Source organism: Zootermopsis nevadensis, unplaced genomic scaffold (assembly GCF_977971745.1).
Source record: "Zootermopsis nevadensis isolate Lab colony 2312 unplaced genomic scaffold, Znev_1.0 Znev_ptg000028l, whole genome shotgun sequence".
In the NCBI taxonomy this organism is placed as follows: Eukaryota; Metazoa; Arthropoda; class Insecta; order Blattodea; family Termopsidae; genus Zootermopsis; species Zootermopsis nevadensis.
In genome coordinates this window covers 14,231,211-14,256,448 of record NW_028259160.1, presented here as the reverse complement: position 1 = coordinate 14,256,448, position 25,238 = coordinate 14,231,211, and the positions used below count along the sequence as shown (strand labels likewise).

Below are 25,238 nucleotides of genomic sequence, written 5' to 3'. Positions count from 1 at the left end.
ATAATTGGTAGAATGAAAATGTGAACAAAACTCTCACTGCAATTTTGTAAGTCACCCACCAACCACATATGGACTAGCTGGGTTCTGTATCCATGTTCAAGTGCTGGCCATGAGATTTGCTGTACAGTTCCTCTGGTTTTATTATTTTAATACAGTTAATCATAAGCATATATTAATAAAATATTCATAATGTACAAATTTTACATTGTCTTCCAAAACAATAAAACATGCATATTCTTTCCATATATCAGTTTTCAAATAATGTGTGGGAAAAGTATTTCCTAAAGAACAAAAGCACTGATGGTTACCAGTCCACTTCTCATTTCACAGATGGCTTGAGTTTTGTGTTAACCATAACAATCTCATTAGCTGAGAGTACAGAAAGGACATCTCTACTTACTTAAAACATGTTAAAATAGCAAACATCTTAAATAAAGACAATTTTCCACATTACAAGACACATACCTTTCCCTTATGTGCAGAGTGGAACAAGACATGCTTCCTTAAAAACCTGCATGAGGAATGTGCATGTGTTTATAAAAATTTTGTTTAATTCCTGAGAAGTTGAAATTTACACTCTTTACAATGAGTTATCATTACTCTTATAATACAATAATATTGGGCACTGTCCATTATGTGAGGTATACTATGCATTGTGAAGTGGCTGTAATTTTGTCTTCAAGTGATTGTTATTTTAACAATTAATATTTCTTTTTGGTTAGTGGCAATGATCGCATCAGATCTGAAATGTTTTAGTGCTAAATTTGTACAACCCCATAAGAGATTACTGCATACTAAATTTGAATGTTAATAACCAGAACAGCCCTTTAAGTACCAATTTTCAATATTAACTACTGAAAAGAACACATGTGGTCTAATAGTTACCACAGTATTCAAACATTTCCATTTCTGATCCTAACTGCTGCCACAAATCTTGACCACCCCTAAAAATGAAACATACCTCAGAATATGGACAAGATCCAATATAAATGTGGTCTGTCACATCCCTTCAAAGCAGGCGTTCTCAACGCTTTCCCGTCCTAGGGCCAAATACACCCTTGCTTATCACCTTGTAACTGCATGGCTATAAATGAGGTCAGTTTATTGTAACTTCATGGCAGTTTATTTAAAATGCTGCAAACTTACTACTGAAAACAAGTTCACATGCATACAGTAACTCTTAACAGATTGTGTTTTCTGACATCAGGAAACCTTTTCATCATATGGAGAGACAATGTTACAAAAAATGTACATGGGTCACACACAAACCATCTTCAGGCCAGATGTGGCCCATGGTTGAGAACTTGTTTTAGCAAAATCAACACTAATCTTTCCATGTTCTCTCCAGAAAGTAACAATGATGTGCTGATAAGGAAGTGAACTCCTGCACCAGAAAAACATAATGTGGAAATTCAAACAACATATAACAAAACTGTATATAACAAGGATTCATGTCCTTCCTTCATACCACATATGAAAATGGTAGATGAGTGCATATGATTATGAGTAATCCTCTGTTAATTTTAACATTTTATTCCAATTCTAGATCCTGTCATGTTAGACACAACATTTAGAATACAAAAACCATATCCATGACTGAAATGCACAATTTACAGCAATGATAACTCAGCATCATATATTACAAATTTTATATTCCAGGATCTCAATATCAGAAACTCTGTATCAAAGTGTAAATAAGTTATGAGAAAAAAATGATACCTGAATGATTTTAAGGTTTCACGGCATCTAACATTAATAAAATCTTTTCATATACATATATAAGCTATAAGCCTGGTCCCTGAAACATCAATTTTTAACAAACAGACATGGCTTGTAGCCAGAGATTTTATTAAGAAATGAGAACTGTACACAAGATGAAGAATGCCAAAATCATAAAGCCAGTTCCATTGTAGCGAGTCAAATCACAGTTCTTTCCACATCTTAACCTATGATCCAAGATGCTAAACAATCCCAACAAAGGACAGTTTAATGGGAAGAAGTTTGAAGTGGTTACAGTTGACTGTTGTTTCTCCAAGCTTGCCTAAATGCATATGGGTAGACTTGGATGGCACTTTTTATCTAGCCTTCAAAGAAATGCAGATATCTGGCCAAATTAATTCCCTCCATCACCTTACCCTTGCAACACAGCTGGCTGAACAAAATCTGCTCATCTGCCTTCTGTTGCAAACCTTCTTCTTGACATCACTCTAGTGAGAAACATATCATATTAGAGCTGAAGATCAAATTGTTTTGTGACTTCTGTAATTCTGTGGATACAGACACATTACTTTTCTGTGGATGAAAAGGTTCTGGAACCATATAGATACAGTTAAACCAGCACAAAACAGAAAAGTAAGTAAAAAACACTGTAAAATTATGTTTGATGAAATTACTTTAAAATAGAAACTGAAAGGATGATTATTAACACAAAAGTCAACCTTGACTTGTGTTCACATAATTTTGTTTTACATTATTCTTGCTGAAATTCTTATTACAAGTTAAATTCCTGTCGGTAATAACAATCAAGAAAATAGGTGCAGAATACTTTAAAGTACTACTGGGGAAAAAACAAAAATACATCATTTTTCTTAGATGAAATGTTAGTTACCAATTAGTTGGTCAATTAATCAATTAGTAGCATACAGTTCAGTGAATAACATATTAACAGAATGTACTTTACATTATTTTTTTGACTCTGCACAGCTGAAGGATGTCAAGATGTAATACTCTTACATTTTTTATACAACCAGTCCTCCACAAGACAAAAGATGCTTCTACTCAAATGCGACAAATGGAAGGGTAGCATACATCTAAAACTATAAAAATCTATTCATATTTCAACTTAAGTTCATGTTTTTCAGACTTTTCTCTAATCCAAAACATGTTTGTGTAGTGCATTTAGGTTATACACCAAATGTATAATTCTGAACACGTTCAGAAACTTCTTCTGGAGGAAGCACTGAACAGTGCTAAAATCTACAATGCCTGAGCTTTCTTACTGCTACATTACCACATTTTTAAAAAAATAATTAGCCTGAGCACTTCAGATGCTGAATGACTGGTAAGCTCTGTATGTACACCATTAAGAAAATTACTAAACTGAACCAACTTAAAGATCACACTATACCACACCTGTGTCAAACTTTAAAAGCTGTTCAATTACCTCTTTTGGTAACATACAATTAATACTTAAATAAAATCTTCCTACCAAAACCAATTATTATTCAGATAAACTTACCAAATTCAGAAACAAAAATACAATAAAGATTCAGCATTAATATTGCAATGGCAAAGAAATGTTCTTCTTCCAACACCATTTCTTCATGTTTATTGGGCAGGAAAAGTTATGTTAACCTACAGAATATGCATTCAGTGCCTAATATTAAAAAGGTAAGTCTCCTTTATCTAAATGTATATCAAAAGACATAAAGGGTCAAAACTTCCACATAAAAGTTATGGTTGTTTGGACAAGAAAATTTACAGTTATGTTACAGCTGGTGTTTCAAATGGTCATTTTCCACCTGACATGTGGGTACTTACTAAGCAATACATTATTGAGCTGCCAAAATAATGGCAAACGCAAAACACGTAACATATATATGACATCAACATTTTGTTTTGTCTTTATCTGTCTGTATTTATGATACAGAAAGTAAGAACTTGTTGAAAATAAATTAATATTTTTTCAATTTCCTTTATTGTAATAATTCATTTTAACGGACGATTTCAGTTTTCTCTTCTAATATCTGTGAGCATGTGTGGTCTGAGGAAACCATTAACACCATATGGGCGGATTATCTCCCAACACAATGCTTGTTTCAAATGCCTTGCTAGTGGTGAGGTTTGAAACAGATATATACTCTAATTTCTGACATCATCATAATATAAACCTTCCTCAGCAGGGTCAAATTGCAAAAGTCATCACATTAAGGTTTTTCTGTATCTGTGAAATTCTGACACAAATAGTTTCACTTTAGCAAAAGGTTATTATAGCCCCATTATGACGTTATGTGTGGAAATTGTGAAAATTTTGGCATGCTTATGTGTCAAAAAGTGATTTGTCGACTACTGGGCTGCTCTTGCTTATTAGATGCTGGAATAAAAAAAGTTCAGCATTAAAATGCTTTCATGTGTGATTCTGATTGCTGGCACTAATATAGTAAATTAAACAAGTTGGCAAATGTATGCACAGTGTGACACTTTAAGGTGCATATACCATGGTTGATTTTTGTCAGATGAAATATTTGGTGAACACAGGTCACAGCTTGGTAAATATGGAAAACAAACAATAGTAACTGTGCTTATTTCTTAACTGTTGCAACAATAAGCTAGGTTAATGATGTCATCAGGAATGATAAAGTCATCATGGGTGTGGAGGATCGTAATGACATCATCTAACTAGTTTGTGCCCCAAATATGTTGGTATTATCAATTATAGGAAATTAAAAAGTGTGTACAGCCTACAATGATGTAATGTTAATACCAAATTTAATGCAAATCTATTCAGCCATTCACAATTTACATACATAGTCTACATTGTCATACAGGATTCAGAGGATCATGGGTAATGGACTCTTTATGGAGCATCACCCTTCTGCCACAAATTTTGAGCATCCATCACACTGGTATTAAAGAATGCATAAGATTAAATGAGGTTGGAGTAGCCTAAATGGTATAATGTGCATACCAAATTTTATGAAAATCCATTCAGCCACTCTCGAGATTTTTTATGCATACAGATGGATGAACTGACAAGGTGAACATAATAGGCAGTCTGTAGGGTTGCTGAAAGTGTACCTAAAAAGTAAGAAAATCTCGATCAATGCATAGGCAGAAAAGAGGAGCACAGCCAATTATAAAAGCTATTGTGTATGTTCTTAGAAACATAGCAGATTGTTGCACTAAATGGTTTCACATGATTTATTACACATTTTATCAAAATTTAATTTAATTTAGTATGCACACATTTCAATGATCAATTTTCTCCAGTACAACCCACTTCATAAGATATACTATTAGGAACTTGGCTAAAACAAAATTTTGACATGCTAAATATCACGATAGCATGTTCCAATATTTCTCACAGTAAATGTATAAACTGTGAATCAAACAAAAAAACAAATTACAAGGAATCTCATTTTCAGGCATTTTAAATGTAAATATTAGACTTTACTTATAAACAACTCACCACCAGCAAGAACTCTGGCCCAATTTATGGGATTCACAAACTCCTAAACCTTTATATGTTATGAGAGAAATGGATTAGGTTGAGCTGAAGGGAGTAAAGGAGTTGGCAGCACTGGGCGATGAGTAGGTGCAGGACCCCATGCACTTTCTGTGCTCCCCTGGCTTTGTGCAACACTTCCAACAAATGGCTGCTGTCTAATTTGATTGATGCTTGGCCGAACCTGTTGCTGCTGCTGTTGGAAGAGGTTAGGTGATGGTGATGGTGTGACACCAGCAAATGGATTTACTGTTGCCATTGACAGAGCCTGTGGCACTGAAAAAATTCCATATTTCAGTTTTATTACAGAAGCAAATGTGATGTACAGTGATGATAGCATAAGGTTTAGAAAAAGTCAAATTTAAGTCAAAATGGATGAAAGGGTAATCGGGTCCACTGGAAGTTTTTGGTATTAGTCATGATGACCACATATCATATAGAGGAACAAGATTTAAACAGAACATGCATGAAACTAGTTCAGAATCAAGTCCAGTAATGGGGCACTGGCAATAGCAGTTCTTAACTCACTGGACAGGCAGGACAAATAATATGTACAGATTTTACTGGGAAAAGCTTTTGGAAAGAGGTCATTGGTAAGACCTTTCAGGTGACAGGAGGCTGGTTTACCTGGTGAAGGTGCCACTGATGGAGGTTTGCTGACAGTCACTAAATTGTCCAGGTTCACAAGAGCAGAATTCTCACCCAGGAAACTATGTGGAGTCTTCTTCTGTGGCTGCTGCTTGTTCTCTAATGAATCTCCCAGCAGACTCATGTCAAAAGGGTCAGGTGACACTGCCCCACCTGTATGCAAGATACTTGCATCAGCAACATTCACCTTCTAGTGGATTTTGTACTACCATTTTGTAACAATAAAAACATTGATAAGACAAAACCTAAAATCTCTAACACACAAACAGTGTAAGATGGCAATTTTGTGTATCTTTATTCTGTAACCCTTTCTTCTTTCTTTCATGCTATGTAATACATTATTCAACAGATTTCAATATGCTGAATTTGTGAGTATGTGATAATTTCTTCTGTTTGTGTGAGATGCCTGCACACATCATGTGCATGGTAGTGTCATTTCCTGACAGACTATGAAATTACATTAATCCCTACTGGGAGCATATGCAAACAAAACAAGCAAATATTAAACTGGCTTACAAATTTCCTACAGAACAAAACTAAACATGTTCAGAAATGTCACAGGATTCCTGTGACACTGGAGAGCCAAGGAATCTAACTTCCAAATCTTACATGAAAATGTCCAAAATGTACACATTTATTCCTCAAAATACAAAACAGAACTGAATGCTGGTAAACAAAATGCAAAATCTTTTTTTTTTTTGAGATATCTGAAAACAAAATTACATATTATACTTGAACAAAACATAGTTAATTTCAATTTAGAAGTTCAGTAACACAATCAGTATGTGTACTTTTTAAAATTAAATAAAGAATTAAAACAACTAACCATTATTGTTAAGTGAGTTAACATTGTTGACCTGTGAATTGTTTAATGTTGGTCTCTCTCTGTTAGTTATAACATCAAACTCATCCAGATCTCCGTTTGGGCTCGAGAGACCACCTCTGGGACTGGCAGTACCAGGGCTGGAGTGGTCAGTGTTTGTACTAGGCGACCAGGGATCATTTGCAGGTACAGCTGGTTGTGAATGAGACTGAGGAGACACTGCACGCCATGGGTCCACCACTGCTGCTGTATTGTGATGGGTGGGTTCTATCGCAGAGGAAGGTACAGGAGCCCATGGGTCTGCTGCTGGTGTGTGAGATGCAATTGTTGAGGCACTCGGCACTGAACTGGCTGGACTATTCCATGGGTCATTCTGTTGGAGAGAGAAAATTGCATGTGTGTATGATGTCATGATGCTGTAATGGTGGAGGCATTAATTTGGTAAACGCAGAGTAAATTAATTACTCACCATTTATTATTAATGTAATTTCTTAATCTTACAGAAAATAGATATAAAATGTGTTACATTTTTCTCCATAAACTTGTGTTTGAATTATATTTTGTTCCAATAATTACATAGAGGTTTGGTTTAAGACATATGGAAATGGCATATGCCTTCAAGTAACTTGTCTGTTACTGCCAGAATGTGCTGACAAATTTTAGTAAAACTAACCCACATCAGATTTTATAAAGCTCTGTCCAGTGGTTGTTCAATACTTATATGCACAGAGACAGGTGCATTTCTGTAACTTTTAGCTGCAAATGTGCCAAGAAAAGAAAACTGATGATATTTGTGTGACTTCTGGTTCTCAGCGGTGAGTATGAAGATGACTGTCTTTCTGGATGTTGCACTGTGCAGTCTCATAGATGGTTACCCAGATAATGGAGGCAGCAAGCACTTGTGGAATGTCTGCCAATTTCTACGAGATTACATGGTGCAACATCCCAGTAGAATGTCATCTTCCTGGTGCCAATTGCTTGCAGACCCATAAACTGGCATGTTTTTGATGCATAAATATTATTATTTATATTAAAAAATCATCAGTTTTTAAATATTAGTTAAATGAATGTTTATAGAACATATTTCAATTTCAATTTTCATTTTTTGCTTTTCAACTTCAATCTATATAGCATCAATTCTTGTATAATTATACTTATCTCAAAATGAAGAGTTGATAAGCAACAATTTGTTATAAAGGATTATATGGAGTCATTAATCAACAAAACTGAAAAGGAACTCTCTGGAATACAGACATTCCAAAGGTGATTTTCATACCACATGGACACTGACATTAGCAGGGTGACCAAGGGAATAGCAAATGCAACAATCACAACAAAGGCACTAATGTAATGTGAGGTCATTGCTGAATGACAATAAAGTAACAATAACAAAGGAAATAACAAAAACACAACAAATGAAAATAACAGTAAAATTACAATCAAATGTATGGAGGAAGTAAACACTTACCTGTGGTCTGGTTGGTGGAGACTGTGGCACAGGTTGTGGAAAACCCCATGGATCCAATGTAGCAGCATGTGCTGGTTGGAGAGATGGGTTCCCTAGGTTTACATCTAGAAGGTCCAGCATGTGACTCTGCTTCTCAGCACCTGCTTTCCCTTGAGGATGACGATGTCTAGTGGGAGTGAAAACAGTATGTCATATTGCTTCCCTCCAACGAAAGACCTAAGACTGTATGTTGGGGGGGGGGGGGGGGGGGGGGTTGTTGTTAAACAGCTTTAAATAAAACTGGATATTGTTTTCATTAAAAATCTTTTGAACTATTTAGTTTTGGTGCATGACAAAGGACAACTCTCATTAAGATCTAACACATTTTTAAGAATTTCAGTTCTGTTCATTCAAATTTCCTAATGTCATCATTAGAAGTATGGACATAAAGTTGACAAAGACACCAAGCATTAATACATGAACCTCACAGACAGCCTAAAAAATTACATTCTTTAATAAACAAATTTCCCAACTGGCTAAAACAATAATCATATGCAAGGAAATAAACTTAATGAAGGGACTTAGTGTGACTAGGTGAATCAAAACTGTGGTTAAATTCTGAAACCATGAAACAGGGAAACAAGCTGAAACATTTTGCAATTTTTATCATGTCTTTTGAATGTTCACATAAGTAGTTCAAAAAATGGACTGAGAAAATTAAAACAAACCTTAATGGACATGATATATGTAATTCATTTTCAGCATCTGTGACATGAAATGACACATTAGATAACACTGGCTTCCACATGTAGAATTCCAAATTCTCAATAACAGATGTTTCTAAGAACACGTACTGCTACTCAAACATTCTGAATTTTCTTTTGGATCATCACATGCAAATAGCAAATAGTAAAAAGTGACAAATAACAAGAGGATATAGAAAGCAGTATAATTACATAGTTTCAAAATGAATGAAGGATGAAAATAACATAAGATATATAGTTGTAATGGCAACTGAACACAATGAAATCTCAGGTGATAAGCTTTGCAAACATGTAATTTGTTTCAAATGCAAGCAAAAAACCCAAAACTAATTTCATGCTGACATAGCTAACCTCAAATGAGGGGAAGAACTTACTTGAACTCCTCTTCACTCTGTGAAAGTGCCAGCTGGAGTCTCACATCGTCACTGCGTCTTCTCTGTTCTTCTTGCTCTGCCTCCTCTCGAGACATTGCAAGTGCCAACTGAAGTTGTAATTCTTCTTCCCCAACAGTCTGTGGGCGGGCTGTTTCCAATTCTAAAAAATGCCCACTTCACATCAGCTCACAACATGTAACAGTGTTTATAAGGGATGACTGATTATTCTTCTTCATGTGTACAATGTCACACGATAAGCATATTTTGTACTGACTTTGGAATACCACTTTTCTTTCCTTTAATTTACACCAATAACAGAAAATAACACTCACCTGCTGTCTGGGAACTTAAAGTATTGTAAACATTAGGAAACTACAAAGCAATTTATGAACATTTGTGCACACTACCATAAAATGAATCATGTGATATATAAGAAAGTAGTGTAGGTAATAATGATGCAAATTATTTAATTGAAAATTGGAGTAAAAGTGTTGGAAACAGTTGGACTAATGTAACTGTAAAAATAAAATAAACTACATAAATATACAAGTCATAAGAAAACTGTATTAATCCCTGAAGTCACATTTTACATCACAACTACACTCACTACACTCTGGAATAGTGTTTGAACTGCTGTGTAGCAACCTGTTCAACACTTTGCCATATTATGTAAAGTATTCAACATACTTAAATGAATTTTTGTGAAAACTTCCATTTTGAGAGAAAGGTAAATACCAAATAAATGAACCTACACACACTAATTATTTCCGCACACAAAATATTTACCTCTAGATGTTGGTTCTACTTCACAAGATGACCAACTACCTTGGAACTGAAAAAAATAAAATAAAAATTTACGATCAGATGTATACACCATGTTTCATAAAACTAAATAATCAACAAAATAAAATGCAGAAATACACCATGTGAGAGTTCAAATTCTTAAGGTGGTGGGTATGAAGATGACTGTTATCTGGGATTGTGAATCATGAAGTCTCATAGAAAGTGACCTAAGTTTCAGAGGTACTAACTGGAGGCAGTAAGCATGTCTCAAATGTTGGTCAACTTCTACAAGACTACAAGGTGCACCATCCCTGAGAACAGTCATCTTCAGAAATACACCTTTCTGTTCTCAAAAGTGACTTCATAGCCAAACATCATTCTATATATTTAATGCAAATGATGATGCCTCTTCAATTTATATGCCACAAAATATGTTTTAAAGCTGTCAAGAAATAGTTATGCCAGTAATAATTATATCTGTAGACTACTATTTGTGCTACACAATGTACAACAGGAAACAGACCTCCAGGAAACCCACTGCCATTCTATTGGCCCATGAATCAGAAAATGTTGAGAACTACTGAATCATAACATTTCCTACCAGTTTGCCAACAAGAGACAGATTATTTTAAAAGGAATGCTGTTCCTGGTTTCTTACTTATATCACCTTTGCCTCTCCCATGCACCTGACACTAGAATCTTCCTGTCATTGCCTTACTCTATCCAAATCACTCTCTTAAATGATAAAGTAGAATAACTAGAATAAGCAGTAGTTCTGAAATGGAAGGCTGTCCACATAACAAACAGTGACATACATGTCTGATCTGTAAGACTGATAATTTTTAATTACCTATACATGTTTAAACTGATTCACCTGTCCTGGCTCTAAATGTAATTCTGAAAGTTCTATCTTATGAATTTTTAAAATTTAACTACAAAAGGTATGAAAACATAATCACTTGTCTCTCCATCACTTCCATGGACATACCACATATCTTTTTCCCTTAGGCTATTCATTAATCACTTCTGAGATACAGAAAGGTTTTATTCTTTCTAGATATTTGAACCATTTTGTATGTCTCAGTTTAAAATATTTTCAGTTTCCTTTTTCTGCACTGTTCACAAAGTTTGTATAATCTGTAAAAACATAAGCATCTGGTCTCTACTTATAGTGAATACACACCCAACACCAATTAAAAAGTATCTTGTAATACAGAAGTTTTTTAATTATATCAATATATATATATATATAAAATTAAAGAACAGAGAAACCAAAGTGAAACACTCACACCAGCAGGGAAACTTGGACTCGAAGGAGAGACAGTGTCCTGCACAGAAACATCAAAACAGAGAGGTCAGTGTTAGCTACCAACAGGAAAACAACAAACCACATTAAGCACACATCAGAAAAGCAATTTTTAAAGGCAAATTATGCTAGTGTGATATAACGGCATATAATTAATCCCTACCATACTTGGAAATTAAATCCCAGTCATCCAGTCTGTAGCCAGTTACTTTATGACTGAGTTGCAAGTGATTATATCAGGAGTTATGGATGTGAATTCAAGCAGTTCTTAATACAATTTATTTTCACAGATTTCACATCACAATATCACTAAGCTGTTTTACAAGGATAAATAAGTTTTAGAATAGATGTCTCATTTCCAAGACTATTTCATACAGTTCCTATTGATTTCTTAACAACCATAACCCAAATACATTTTTAATTGGGATACAAAGTACTTGTAACTAATTATAAATTGACTTTGCAAAAAGATAAATAAAGGATCATCAGACATATTTTTGGCCAAGTCACACATGAGCACCATAAACATAAATACTTTCACTAAGGGCCACACTACTGAAACTTCACTTACCGTTCCCTCACTTCCAAACCCAGAAGCTGCTTGGGCAAAGCGCTCCTTAGCTTTTAAAGCACGTGCTCTTTCATTACGTAGACGCTCATCATCCTTCAACAGCAACACGAGCTGTTTTGCCTTCTCACGCACATTCAATCCCTGGTCCTTGCTCTCCTCAAAATACTGAAAATCCTTTAATGTCTGAATTGCATAGATATTTTCCTTACACTGCTGAGCAACCTGAAATATGACCAGTCATCAAGACACAATGTTCCTTTGAACATGGGAATCCAATGTCATACTGAACTCCCACATATGACTTGTCTCCCATGTACACCCTCCTTTCAGGTTTCCAAAACAAAACTTAACATGAACTTCAACTTTCACACATGCCAAATTTAGTAACAAAACAGAAAACCATATTCTACACATTTTATAAAGATGTAACAATGGTTGATTCATTACATAACTATGTTAGACACTGTCAATGGCTTAGTATCCACAGTATACACAGTGTTTCATAAGTCAGCTTATGCTTGTCTTTTGGCTGTCAATGCACTGACAATACACAATACGAATGACTGTCAGTGACGGATAAGGAGTTTACAACATAAAGCCCCAACCAAACTGTAAGTAAAGCTCACTGAATCACTGCTGCACTCACCTTTTCTGTGCCAGTTTTAATGAGGTATTCTAGAAGAACAAGGGCTTTGTAAACATGCCGCCAATTACGGCCATGGTCATTGAGCCGCTTCCATATCATCTGCATGATCTCGGTGAAAGCAACCACATTATATGTGAGGTCAGCAATCTCTGACATGAGGGTACTACTTGGGCCCCATGGATCATTGCTAGTTGCTTCACGAACTTTTACCTGCGCATCCGAGTAATTGTGCGCAAGATTCTTAATATTTCTTCTTAAGCCCGCCACGTTGACTTGCATATCTTCCTTCTGCCTCCGCATCTGCCACAAAAATTAAACACACATGATATACTCAGACACTACATTTTACTTCAGTGACTTAACTAGCATTACAAGAAATAATTTGTTGTAATTTTCTGTATTTCCAGAGTTAACTGGTGATACCGATTACAAATTATACAATGCATGTATTAAACCAAAACACACAAATTAAAAGTGAAAAATAAATGGCCTTTTTGAAACCCAAAGGTTCATTAATATATTAACAAGAACCAGCCATGTGACCTGTCCTGAGATGTTAAATAATTGTACTATATTTTACAATGCATTCAGTACCTAAACTATATATTGTTTCCAACACATCATTTACTAATCATTCTACTATTTGATGCTATGTAATCTGAGCTACTCATCATTAAATAAATCATAAATACAAACAAATTTTCCTACTCCTAAACAAGGAAGAGTAACAATACTGCCACAAATTTCTTACAGCAAAACCAGGTAGAACATAATATAATACCTGAAAATAATAATCCTGTATATTGCTTAATTTTCTAGCTCTCCATTTTGATTTTGTTACAACTCAATACCTCATCAGATTTAACTGAGATCATAGAATTTCCAAGTTTTATAAACAATTGTAAATTGGTTTTAATAGGAATCATTCATAATGTTCTGTTGTACTACCCATATTGTATGATAATTTTCCAGGATATTTAGCACCAGAAAATAAGGAGACATGCAACAAATACAAGCCACAACCACAATGATTTTACAACAAAAAGAAACTAAAATCCTTACCAAAAACAGAGACTAGAGTCCCAAGAGTCCATTATAAGACTGCAACATTTTATCAGAGAAGTGAGATAAGATACCATGATTCCAAAGAGTCTTTTGTGATAAAGATAAAGTTCTACCATACCTACCCAAACATACTGAAAAGAAGAAAGCCCACCACAAAAACTTGCCACACTTACAATTAAGTCTTTGCCGACCAACTACGTGTATCGCCCTGTTGACGTCCTATATCCAACACCTGTGGTGGGGGAAAAACACAATGATGAAACTGTAACGCACATAACTTACTATATTGGAGGATTATTATGTTTGAAGACTAGAGATAAATCTGTCTCTCATTTCTCATTTGTGAAGTTCAGCTGTCTGTATGCATTTCTAACTGGTAGGTGAGTCAACACATATTACATGATATGCCAACTGGTTTGCTATTATCAAAATATAATTTACATGGTTTTATTTCCCTCATCAACCCACAGAGGCAAAAACAATCATTTTAATCACACAGAATCAGCTACATGTGGCACATTTTCAACAACCTTGAGGCATTAGTCTTACACCCTTCAAGGTGTTCTTTCCGGGTGCAACATAAAATTCACAATTCAAAGCCAGGCTAACGTAAAGGCATGCTTGCTCTACACATGTAACCTCCCCAACAAAAGACCTGAAAGAGATTACATATTAATTTTTACTGCAATAAATTCCTTGCATTTACCCGACTTCCTTCAACACCTTTCATTGTTATGGATATCACACTTAATACACAAGGAAGAGAAAATTGGGTATTATGGATGCAACAGTTCTGCAAAGGTACAGTGTGCTACAACATGGACCTTTCTTTGCTGCCCGTAAATATACTGACATAGTTTAAGTTAATCATAATGGAGGCTAGTCACAGTCACGTAATTCTTAATTTTAATGTAACACTTTTGAAATATGCATAAATGAAAATATTTCGTTATGTAAATGCTCAGACTATGGTGATTACGGGCTAACATACAGCCTATCAACATATATAATCTTATAAACAGTGAAAGGGTAATGGACTCAATCTCAAAATACTTGTGTATAATCATACAGTTGATCAACTATGTAAGTTTTTTTACTAACAACAACAACAAAAATCCACCAACTCCATGCAGCAGAGTTCTTTACTAGCTAACAGTTCAAGAAATTACCCTCTTTTAAATATGAAGATTCCTTAACTTGTATACTAGAATCTTAAATCCTTTCATATCGTTATATATCCAACAACTACTAGCACTGAGCAGAACTATATTATAGAACAAAAGCGTTTTGGCCCCAAGGGGTCATCATCAGACCAGAAAAAGTACTCCCTGAGAGGATCATCTGATTAATAGTTAGTGAAGAGTAATTTTTTCCTTCCTTGACCCTTGTACTTTAGCATACGATTCTGAAACTTCTGAACACTAAAAATTGAAATTAATATTGCTTCGCTAACATCCAATATACTGTCCTGAGCACTTTCAAAAACCAAAAGACCTATAAAAAAAATTCATACATCATGGTCCTGGACACTGTAAAAATACCAAATATTTAGCTTTATGGTAAGACATAACAAGCATACTTTTCCAGGTTTCACTTCTGATCATGGGATCTGTAATTTAGTACGGAGTAGGAAGGTCAACAAACAGACTCACTTGTTCAAAATTGCAGATGTGGCAAAGAATATTAATTACTCAGTATACACATCAAACTTGCCTACCATTAGTTTCACCGGGGGTTGGGGGGTAATAAGATATATATATATATATATATATAGAAAATAGTTTATAATGCTGCACTCTGATATATTTAAGATTTTGTTTTGTAACCAAGGATATCTAATTGCAAAATTTGCACCAGAATAGGTGAAGAATGTGTGAAGGTAACACTCCATTCCCAAACATAACTTCACCAAATGATGCTTAATAAAGATGACTTCACCTTTACCTTAACTTTTTATTCACAATTTACAAACAAAACAAAATTACAAAAAATGCATAATACAAGAATTTCATACGTGACCACAAACTAAATTGTTAATCACTTGGTTTCTCTTAACTTGAGAAGAATAGCAATGTTTCATTTCTACTTCATTTAAAAAAGCTTTCATAAAAAATCTATCATATTGTGTATGTCAGTCTTCTGGGCAGTAATTCCATGTGGACTTACAGGCAGATACATATGTTTCAGAAGAACATTCTGCCTACCTGTGATGGTTCCAGCATATATAGTGTTCCACACTCAACATGGAAACAGTTATCATACCATACCACGCCATAGCATAGCAGAAGCAAACAAATTACTGAGAAATGAGTCAGTCAACTAGCAGGAGACTGCTAATGCATGCACAGTAGGTAGACTCTCTATGCAAGGAAAATTTCTCTAACCTCAGAACCTCTGCTTTACGTGTAGCAGATTATATTTAAAAAATTTCCAGGGGTAAGTAAATCATGACAGTTGCTAGGATTTACTTACTGTGCTTCTATATTAGCTAAGCCAACATGAAAAAATGGAAAATATGACAGCTGTCACAAACAAATTCACATCATTTTCGCATCAGTGAATAATGCTGCAATATGCACAAAATATGGTTGTGAAGTTACGTACCAACAATTCAGTCTGTCTTATAAAGTATTTTCTTTGGGAATGATCTGTTGTCTGTACTAAGAAACACATACAGGATTTTTAAAGTCAGCTATGAATCTTCGTTTAAGAGATGTTCCTTTTACATGAATATGAAGAGTTAGTTTTCAAAAAGTCAGAAAACATTTGATTTACACAATGCGCAACTTTGTAAACCTTAAATGTTGTACCTTTCTTAAACAGTATATTATTACGAGTGGAATATCAAGTAGTGCAATGCTAACGAAAAGTCACATACCTACGTGAGTATTTTCCATTAAATTCTTACGTAGGGCTTGAGCCTACTATAAGATATTACACCCAGAAAAGGACGTACTGCGCTATAGTATATTAAACATTTTACACATGTCTGTTGAACAACTATTATGGAAGGATAAGTAATACGTTATTCTATCTGTCACAGTGTTATATGAAATTACGAAATTGGCCTCGAGCATTCCATAACCAAAGATAGGCGATTTGGGCTTGCCCAAAGACCAAGAATTTTTACAATATCCATTGGTAGAAATTACCTCTGACAACAATTACTGGGTATCGGAGTAAAATATTCAACTTGTACACGAAATAAGTAAATTTATAAATTGCTAACAACCAAAATGAAACATAAGTAATGACAACCCCATTCACTTCTGACGAATCACGAAACAGTTACAAAAATGGCGCCTACTTCCGGTTTCGTCCACATTAGATCAGACATAATATCACTTATGAAGTTTAATAAGTTGCGAAAACATCATCTCCGATGGTCAATATATAGTTGTATAGTTCCCAGTTCGTCTTCATGCAAATTTTATTTTTTTCTGACGGGCAGTAAAAATGATTTATACTAAATTAGCCAGAATGTCCAACATGAATAGCCAAAACTGTGGTTTAACATCGTTGATTGACTACATAGAAGATGACTAACAGACACGGCTGACAACCCGAAAGTCATCATACTGAAATCGCCATGAAAGTTTCAAATTTTACAAAATAGCCAACGTTTGTTTTTGTGACATAACATAAAATTACTTATTTACTTAACCAACACACCGTTGTTAATATGAACTACTGTGTTCCACGATTCATTATGTTATTTAACTCCTTTTGTATTACCTATACATTTGTAATTGGATGACACTCATTTAGTTGGCCAACCTGATTATCCGACAGCGTTCAGTAGTAAATGTGACGCATTAAGTGCAATTAACATGTTTTGTCACCGTCTTAGGAGGGAAGTTTGAAGTGTTGATATAGGATTTGGTTCCCGAAACGTCGGTTAACTACGAAACAATAAATAAATTGTCATAAGGTACAATTAAATGATTTTTTAATAGTACTGTAGGTGTTAAACATAGGAGATTCCATATAAACGAGACACGTATTAGGGTTGTGTGCAGAACATGAAAATATTACAAAGACCTGAATATTAAAATGCTTTCAGATGTCAACCAATCAAAAAATTCTTACACTTGTTATGGTGCGTAAAGCAAATGCTATTCTGCTTGGACTCAAGAAGAGGGGATTTGGGGAAGGTAAATGGAATGGATTTGGTGGAAAAGTTGAAAATGATGAGACAGTAGCTGAAGGTGCTATCAGGTAATGCATATTTTGTTAACTTTTGAATCAATGTATTTTACTCTGTCGACTATGTTCTGATTTCAGTCATATTTAAAATTACAGAGAGCTTGAAGAGGAAAGTGGTCTTGTTGCAAAATGTTTGAAGAAGGTTGGAATTTTGGAATTTGAATTTGTTGGTAACCCCATTGTACTTGAAGTCCACGTATTTGATGTTCTTCAGTATGAAGGTGAACCAGTAGAGACAGAAGGTAATACATAGTGTACCCAATAGTAATATTTGAATAAGGACATATTACTTTTAATGTATACATATGGTTATATGAGTAGTGTGTTAAAAAAATTTGTTGCATGTTTGCTTCACCTTTAGAACACTATTATAATATCCCATGAATGTACTTGTAGCCAGATAAGAGAACTTAAAAGTTTACAATTTCACCAAGTTCAAGGCTGAAAGTGCAAACGTAATGTTCATATCCTCCACATGTCTGAGAAAGAAGTGGCATAAGTTGTCCCCATGACTTAGCTATTTAATTATATGTGGAAACTAGACTATTTTTTTTTAATATTTTTATGTTCATGTGAAGGAGAGTTTGTGTGAAGCAAAGCATCCTCTGTTAGTACTGTAGTAGATTGTTGGTAAAGTTGGAAATCACAAGAGGTGGAGAAGATTGATGATATATTTTCAACTTCATAACGCATCTGTAACATATTCCAGAAATGCAGCCTCAGTGGTTCCCTGAAGATAGTGTCCCATATGAGAAGATGTGGCCAGATGACATATTGTGGTATCCTTTATATTTAAAAGGCATTAAATTCAAGGGTTATTTCCTGTATCAAGGCCACGACACCATTCTGAAATATACACTGACACAAGTGGATCATTTGCCATAATAATCAGCAAGTTTGGACCTACTACAGTGAAGAACTATTGAGACAATCTGCATATATCATGGTGTCATGTATGCAAAATTTATTGAAGCTTTCTTCTGGTTTTTAATTATTAAGTATACAACCATTCCTTCAGGACTCAAATTTCATTTCACAGGAGAATTATATTTTTGGTTCCAGTATCTCTTTCCCTCTCTATAACATGCCAATGGAATTTGATAATCTGTCAGTTAATTCTGTCAAGGTACAGAACAATATAGAAACTTCTTTCAAAACTACACAGTATGGTAACTCCTCAATATGAAAATCTGTAAAGGTAATGATATATACCTTCCTTTGATGAAGGAAGATATACTGGTTAACTGAAGGGTTGAGATTTCATGTTCTCATGCTGGTGAGTATGAAGATGACAGTCTTGTGGGTTGTTATGCTGTGTGGTCTGGCAGAAGCTTACTAATGTTTCAGAGGTACTTGCTACCTCCATCATCAGGGTGATGCCTGATGATAGAGGCAGCAAGCACCAGGATGTCTTCCATGAAATGCATGTAAAATTTGTTCTTGCAGAAATAGAAATTGTCATTAGTAATATCCAGAATGATCTTAACCATTACATTTCTATTTCACTGCCAAACTGTAGCAACTTTTTGCAAGTTATGGTTAGTAGAATAAAATACTTGGGTTTGAAATGTTTGTTGCATTTCAATGCAGTCATATTAGTTCATTAATTGAGCTGTTCAATTTCTGCATCCAGCAACACACACACACACAAGACAATTTGGTTTTTATTTATGGTCCCATGAAAATTATGTCTAATTGTTAGCACAGCTCACGGGGGAGGAGACGATAGTAGCAAAGGGCTGAAAACTTCTGCTGGATACGTTCCAGTTTGTTGGCATCAGTAGTCATAATAGAATTCCAAATGGCAAATGCATACTCGAGCTTGGATCTAAGGTTACATATAAGACAGACAGTCGAGAGTAGAGAGCGTAAGGTTAGTGTGTGAACTAGACCCAGCAACTTAATACACTGTGAAAATATGTGGTCAACATAGTTGTGAAAGCGGAGCTTAGAGTCGATACATATTCCCAGGTCTTTAATAGCGTCAGTGCGTGGCACAGGGGACTGAAAAGTTTATAATCGAAGATCAAAGTAGTAGTCTTTCTGCAGAAAGAAATTACTGTAGATTCCCATTAATTGGGTCATCAGTTAATCGGGACAGCCGTTTATTTGGGGCAAATCTTAAAGAACAAACCTTTTTAACTCTTTAAGTGGAACTTACCATCATTGGGGCAGGCACTTAATTGGGCCAAAATGTTCTAGTCCTGATGTATCCCAATTAACCGGAATGCACTGTATTAAGTTTCATGAAGTTAGTAGTGCAGTCGTTAGGAGATTCTGTGGCACGAAATATATTAATTGCTGCGTATATCGTCAATAAATAAGCTGAACAGCAGAGGACCAAAAACAGATCCTTGTGGAATGAAAGAGAGCACTATAAAAGGAGACGGAAAAGTTACAGAAACACGAACCTGAGATTGTCTGTTGGTTAAGTGACTACGAAACCAGTTTACATAACGATCAGAAAGTGTGTAATCACCGAGCTTTTTCAGTAGTATAGTATGAGTGACAAGATCAAAATAAATGGCATCAGCTTGACCATGGGAGCCAACTATTGGGGTAATAAAGTCTAGATAAGTTAATAATAAAAAGGACCCCCACCCTCTTCTCAAAAGTAAGAGACCTAAATGTCCACTGGCAATAAACAATTTAATAAAAAATAAAATAAAGTGGAGAACTGGAGGACAGTATCACAAATTTCTTAATAATTCTTATATAAGATAAGTACTTCGGTTATTCTGAAAGGTTTTTAACAGCACAAAAGTATCTCGTCTATCACGCAATACTTTTAAAAACTATTCATAGCTGTTCTTTCCGATTGTTGACGTCAATATTTACTAATACAATAATGCCGACGAAAACTATGACGTAACAATTATTGTTTCCTCCATAAAGGAACTGTAACCGGGCGTCCGACTTTATTTAGTTTTTTAATTAATTTTGTAAATTTAATCGTTACTCTTCATTAGGTTATGAGCCTTTTATATCAATTTATTAACATTTTTTATTTCACATTCAATCCTAAAGGATTTGTTCAATTTAACACGTGTTTCTGCATCACGCAACTCAAGGTGTTCATTGCATTAACAACTAATAATACTTGGGATTTTAGCACATGTTTAGATCGGAAGTGGACATCCGCTTCTAAGGAGTGGAAGTAAGGCCAGATCACACTACATCGAAGCGAACCGAACCAGCAAAAATACTTCCCGATCTTATTTCCTGAAATGTTTCGCAACGGAAAACTCAATTCAGATCTGCGAGGTATTCTTGGATACCCAACCTCTATCACATGCTCCCAAATTGAAAACATTCACCATTTTACAAACACCAACATCACGTCCACCCCCGGACGGCTGCTGCTGTGCGGTGTCAACTAGCGGCACCTTGGAAGTTAAACAGTGGACGGTTACAGAATGGAGTGCATTTCAGTTTATACAGACAATTATATAGCACACAGATTATTAATAAAAATAAAACGAATTCTTTGCAGCTCGCTCAAAAGCTCTAACAAAGTTCATGGGTCAAGAAATCTAAAGTGATAGAATTATCTTTCGTAACAGAGGCCCCATTAAATTAACCATTTGATGCCGAAGCTTGTCTAAATATCATTGGAAAAATTCAGTCCGTACCGCACAGAAAACACTACACTTCACCATTACAAAGATCAACCGTTTAATGCATTTAAAGGATATTATTACTCTTTACCCTAAGAATCAAACGAATCCGACAAATGCATAATGAAAAGCTACTGACTGTTAAATCAGGCAAGTGGTATATATACTTGCCACCAGGCTTTCAAGGGTTTGAACAGTTTCATCAAGAATTTCGGCTACTAAAATGTCTTGTTGCTTTAGAAATTCGAATCCCACACTGTTTAACGGAATTCATTTATTATAAATGATGCCGTAAACAAACAGAAGTCAATGGAATAAAAAATTGAATTTGTGTTAAAAAGAAGACAAGCCTAATTCTCTTACAAGAGTTCACAAATGTAAATGAAAACCTGTAAATGTTATAAGCAATAATAATAATAATAAATAGGATGCTCTTACCTCACTCTTTCTTCAAGATGCCCACCTGCAAAATAAAATGGAGGGAGTGAAGAACAAGTCAAGAATTTCTTAGTAATTCACAGAAGATAAGTACTTTGGTTAATGTGAAATACTTTTAAAAGCACAAAAGTATATCGTCTACAACACACTTCTCCTACAAGCGATTCACAGCTCAGCTGTTTCCATAGTGACAAAAACGGATTGTTGACGCCAGTGTATACTAATGCGACAATGACGAAGGAAACTATGACATAACAATTAGTAAAGGAATGGAGTGCAATACGGTTTATTCAGTCTATTATGCTGCATGCATAAGAAATGATCCTTATGGCATGCTCAGTCAATATTGTTGCACGTGTGGTTTAGAAATTCCAATACTTATTATTACATTGTTGTACACGCAGGTGTCCATATAAAAGCTGACCATTGTCATTCTATATTTACACATTCTTTTTAATTAAAAATAATACAAAGAGAATTACTCAAAGATATAATTTGGTTACATTCCATGCTAACTGTAAAAAGCATAAATTAATATTAAATATTTTCTAAGCAGGAAATAAATTTAAAAGTAATGAAAAGAGGCATGAAGAAAATGTTACAATTTCATTTGCACTTATTTATAAATAACTTCCGGTTTTAGTATACTTTCCAGGGTGCTGTTGAGTCCATCTTTGGGTAAGAGAAAAATGTTTCCTTCATTCAATTCTCGGCAAAGATGTTTTTTGTTGTTCGGATAGTAAGCACTAGGAAAGAATGGCACTAAGGCAAATTTCGTTTGTCCCTGGGAAAGGATCTGATTAACTAAGGTCACAAACCCGAAAACTGTCCCGAGTTCCAGAAGATGAATTTGTAAGAAACTGTGGTATTTCCCCTTAGTAAATACTGCAGAATTTACTGGTCACATGTAAACTCGAAATTGAAGATTCACATGTTTCTTTACTCGTGAAGAAGAAACCTGGCGTAATTATACCTTAAGACAAATGAGAGTACAAAGAAATGTCAGAACTCTGAGAAAAGTGTCCAGAGTTCGATTTCCGGCAAGAGCGGTTCCTTCAACTCCGAAACTAAACAAGATACAACAATGGCACCAGGATCAGAGTTTTTTACTTGGAAGAGGAGATTACAGAAACAGACCTCAATACTGATAAACTATCTTGGATTCAAGTCCTGACAAGGATGGTTTCTGTTGATAGGATCGTAACTGCGATAAAAGAACGATGCCAAGGCAAAATACGTTTGTCCTTGGTTCGAGTCTTTCTTAAGATGTTGCTTATTGGGGTAAATTTTATTGGCATATTAAAGAATACACATTAATGATTAGGCCTATAAGCTTTACTGAAATTAACATTGATAAGGAATGTAAGCAGTTGTCTGAAGTTCCTGCGGTACACTCCAGGCACTGTTCGAGTAATAAATAGCCCAAGCATTTTAATCACTCACTCACTCTATGGTGCATCACAGACGACAACAGAATCACAATAATAAAGAAGGCGGCCATGTTGATTTCGGAGGTTCGTTTGATTCCCAGTCGTAGGTCAGAAACAAACAACATTCACTCCCCCGCATTTCTTAACAACCTGGTGCTTGGTTAAGCATCACAGATAACTGTACTTTCCCCTTAAAATTTAAAAATAATGAGGCCTTCATCTTCGTATTTTTGTTTAAATTACAACACAAAACATGAATATGGTAGACAAAGAACACGAGCAATAAAAGAAGTTACAGAGTACCGGGGATGAAGGAAAAGGGGCTACATATCACACTTTGCGAGGTCTCCTCACCAAGCCACCCCTTTGGATGCTTAAAACTGTTGTGAATTTTTCAGTTAATGTAAGCCTACAAAAACCATTTTTCTCATGAATCCACTCAGCTGTACAAAGGTTCAAATGCAAAACATGAAAACCAATCAAAGTCTGAAAATTTATGATGATGGTGCATTATAATATGTGAAATTATTATTTTGTATTTCGTCCGTCATCTAAATTATAAAATGTTTCAAAAGCTAGATTCCGCTTCTGTCTCAATCTGTATCGATTATTCTTCGAATTTAAATTTGTATCGCATATTTGCGGTGGCAGAAAGTCTTCGAGCCGACTTAGGACTCCTACATATATATATATGATACCCAGGTGTTTTATATGCTGCTTTGTGGAAACAATGTACCGAAACAAAAGACTGCTCACTCATCCATGGCTACTATTTACATGTCCTAATATACAGTAAAACCTCTCAAGTTGGACACCCCTATGTCCTGGACGCTTTTAATTGGAACTGGCGAATACCCTATAATTTTACATGTCCACAATACCCTGTATCTTGGACACCATTTTTGTTGTAAGTTGGACAGGTTCGTGCACTTAAGCTTCAGTGCTATTCAGGGAAATGTTTACAGTTACATATTTTGTTGTTTCGAATTACTGACTGATGAATGTCTTCTGTCTGGAGGATTAGCCTATGGTTCAGGGGGTAAGAGACATGAACCCATCATTGAAATGCAGTGAAAGTGTTTAGTTATTCTTTCTTTGAACCCACCACTGAACTACGAAATTGCAGACACAGTTTTAACTCCACCAGCACTGCGCTTGCATTTGAGTTCAATCTTTGTTAACAGAAACAGGATTTTCTTTTTGCGACGGGGAAAGAAAAATTGATGGAATTAACTTTATAAAATTTCATTAAGTCTGGGGTGTAATGTGCAATGAATGGGAATGGGTTTCAAAGGATTATTGATGTTATTTTTGACGGGTATTTCCCCAGTATATTTTATATTAGGAATCAAGCAGAGCTCGCAGAATGCGTACGAAAAAAAAATGTACAAAATTATGCACTATAATTCTGACAGAAATGTGAAGCATCAATAGAATGTTTGGAGCATATATTCAGTTTGCACTATGAACATCGAATTAAAGGTTTATTTGCACATTCCTCTAGTTCGCAAACTTGGCCTGTTCTGTGCAGACAGAATTGCGCTGGCGTTACGAAAGCCTGAGGTCGCAGATCAGCGTATTGCGTGGCATCACAATGTCACTAAATCACCTCCTCTACTATGCGCAAACAACAACAGTTTAGCTTCTAGCTCCTCAGAGACTAATCTTTCACTGTCCTCTCAGTGACTGGCCCACGCCCTCCGCTGCAATGTACTGGTGAATACCTCGCTGCGTGGTGGTGCGAATTTTAAATATACATTCCAACTTTGAGCAATTTTTTCGCACCCTTGCACAGCACATCAGCAGCTGAAATTTTGTGTTCATTACCAGGTGGGCTCTGTAGACGAGCAAATTTTCAGGTGAGGTTTCGGCATGACCAACCGGACCATTCCCTTG

At 35.3% G+C, this 25,238-nt stretch overlaps 2 protein-coding genes across 8 annotated transcripts; one reads left to right on the top strand and one right to left on the bottom strand.

The window, feature by feature from the left end:
* Nucleotides 1-115: 115 nt before the first annotated feature.
* lqf (epsin homolog lqf) lies at nucleotides 116-22,079 on the bottom strand. 6 transcript variants are annotated; one of them, XR_002544041.2, is made up of 12 exons: nucleotides 16,804-16,952; nucleotides 13,825-13,883; nucleotides 12,587-12,886; nucleotides 11,941-12,162; nucleotides 11,353-11,391; nucleotides 10,067-10,112; nucleotides 9,281-9,440; nucleotides 8,164-8,329; nucleotides 6,699-7,068; nucleotides 5,852-6,025; nucleotides 5,189-5,500; nucleotides 116-4,797 (listed from the first exon to the last, which is right to left on the bottom strand). XR_002544041.2 is itself a non-coding variant. In XM_022070061.2 (11 exons), exons 3-11 carry the CDS (start codon nucleotides 12,884-12,886, stop codon nucleotides 5,247-5,249), a joined length of 1,731 nt encoding a protein of 576 aa, XP_021925753.1. In that variant the 5' UTR covers nucleotides 13,825-13,883; nucleotides 21,913-22,079; the 3' UTR covers nucleotides 116-5,246. The 6 variants fall into 6 exon arrangements, 5 of the variants coding, with proteins under 5 accessions (XP_021925753.1, XP_021925752.1, XP_021925755.1 ...); XM_022070061.2 differs by lacking the exon at nucleotides 16,804-16,952 and adding an exon at nucleotides 21,913-22,079 and having other exon boundaries at nucleotides 116-5,500; XM_022070060.2 differs by having other exon boundaries at nucleotides 116-5,500.
* Nucleotides 15,847-21,911, top strand: LOC110832773 (oxidized purine nucleoside triphosphate hydrolase). Of its 2 annotated transcripts, none has more exons than XM_087357337.1 (4): nucleotides 15,847-16,087; nucleotides 17,715-17,869; nucleotides 17,954-18,099; nucleotides 18,567-21,911. In XM_087357337.1, the coding sequence occupies exons 2-4, from the start codon at nucleotides 17,715-17,717 to the stop codon at nucleotides 18,740-18,742; spliced, it is 477 nt and encodes a 158-aa protein (XP_087213463.1). In that variant the 5' UTR covers nucleotides 15,847-16,087; the 3' UTR covers nucleotides 18,743-21,911. The 2 variants fall into 2 exon arrangements, with proteins under 2 accessions (XP_087213463.1, XP_021925760.1); XM_022070068.2 differs by lacking the exon at nucleotides 15,847-16,087 and adding an exon at nucleotides 16,947-17,582.
* Nucleotides 22,080-25,238: the final 3,159 nt, after the last annotated feature.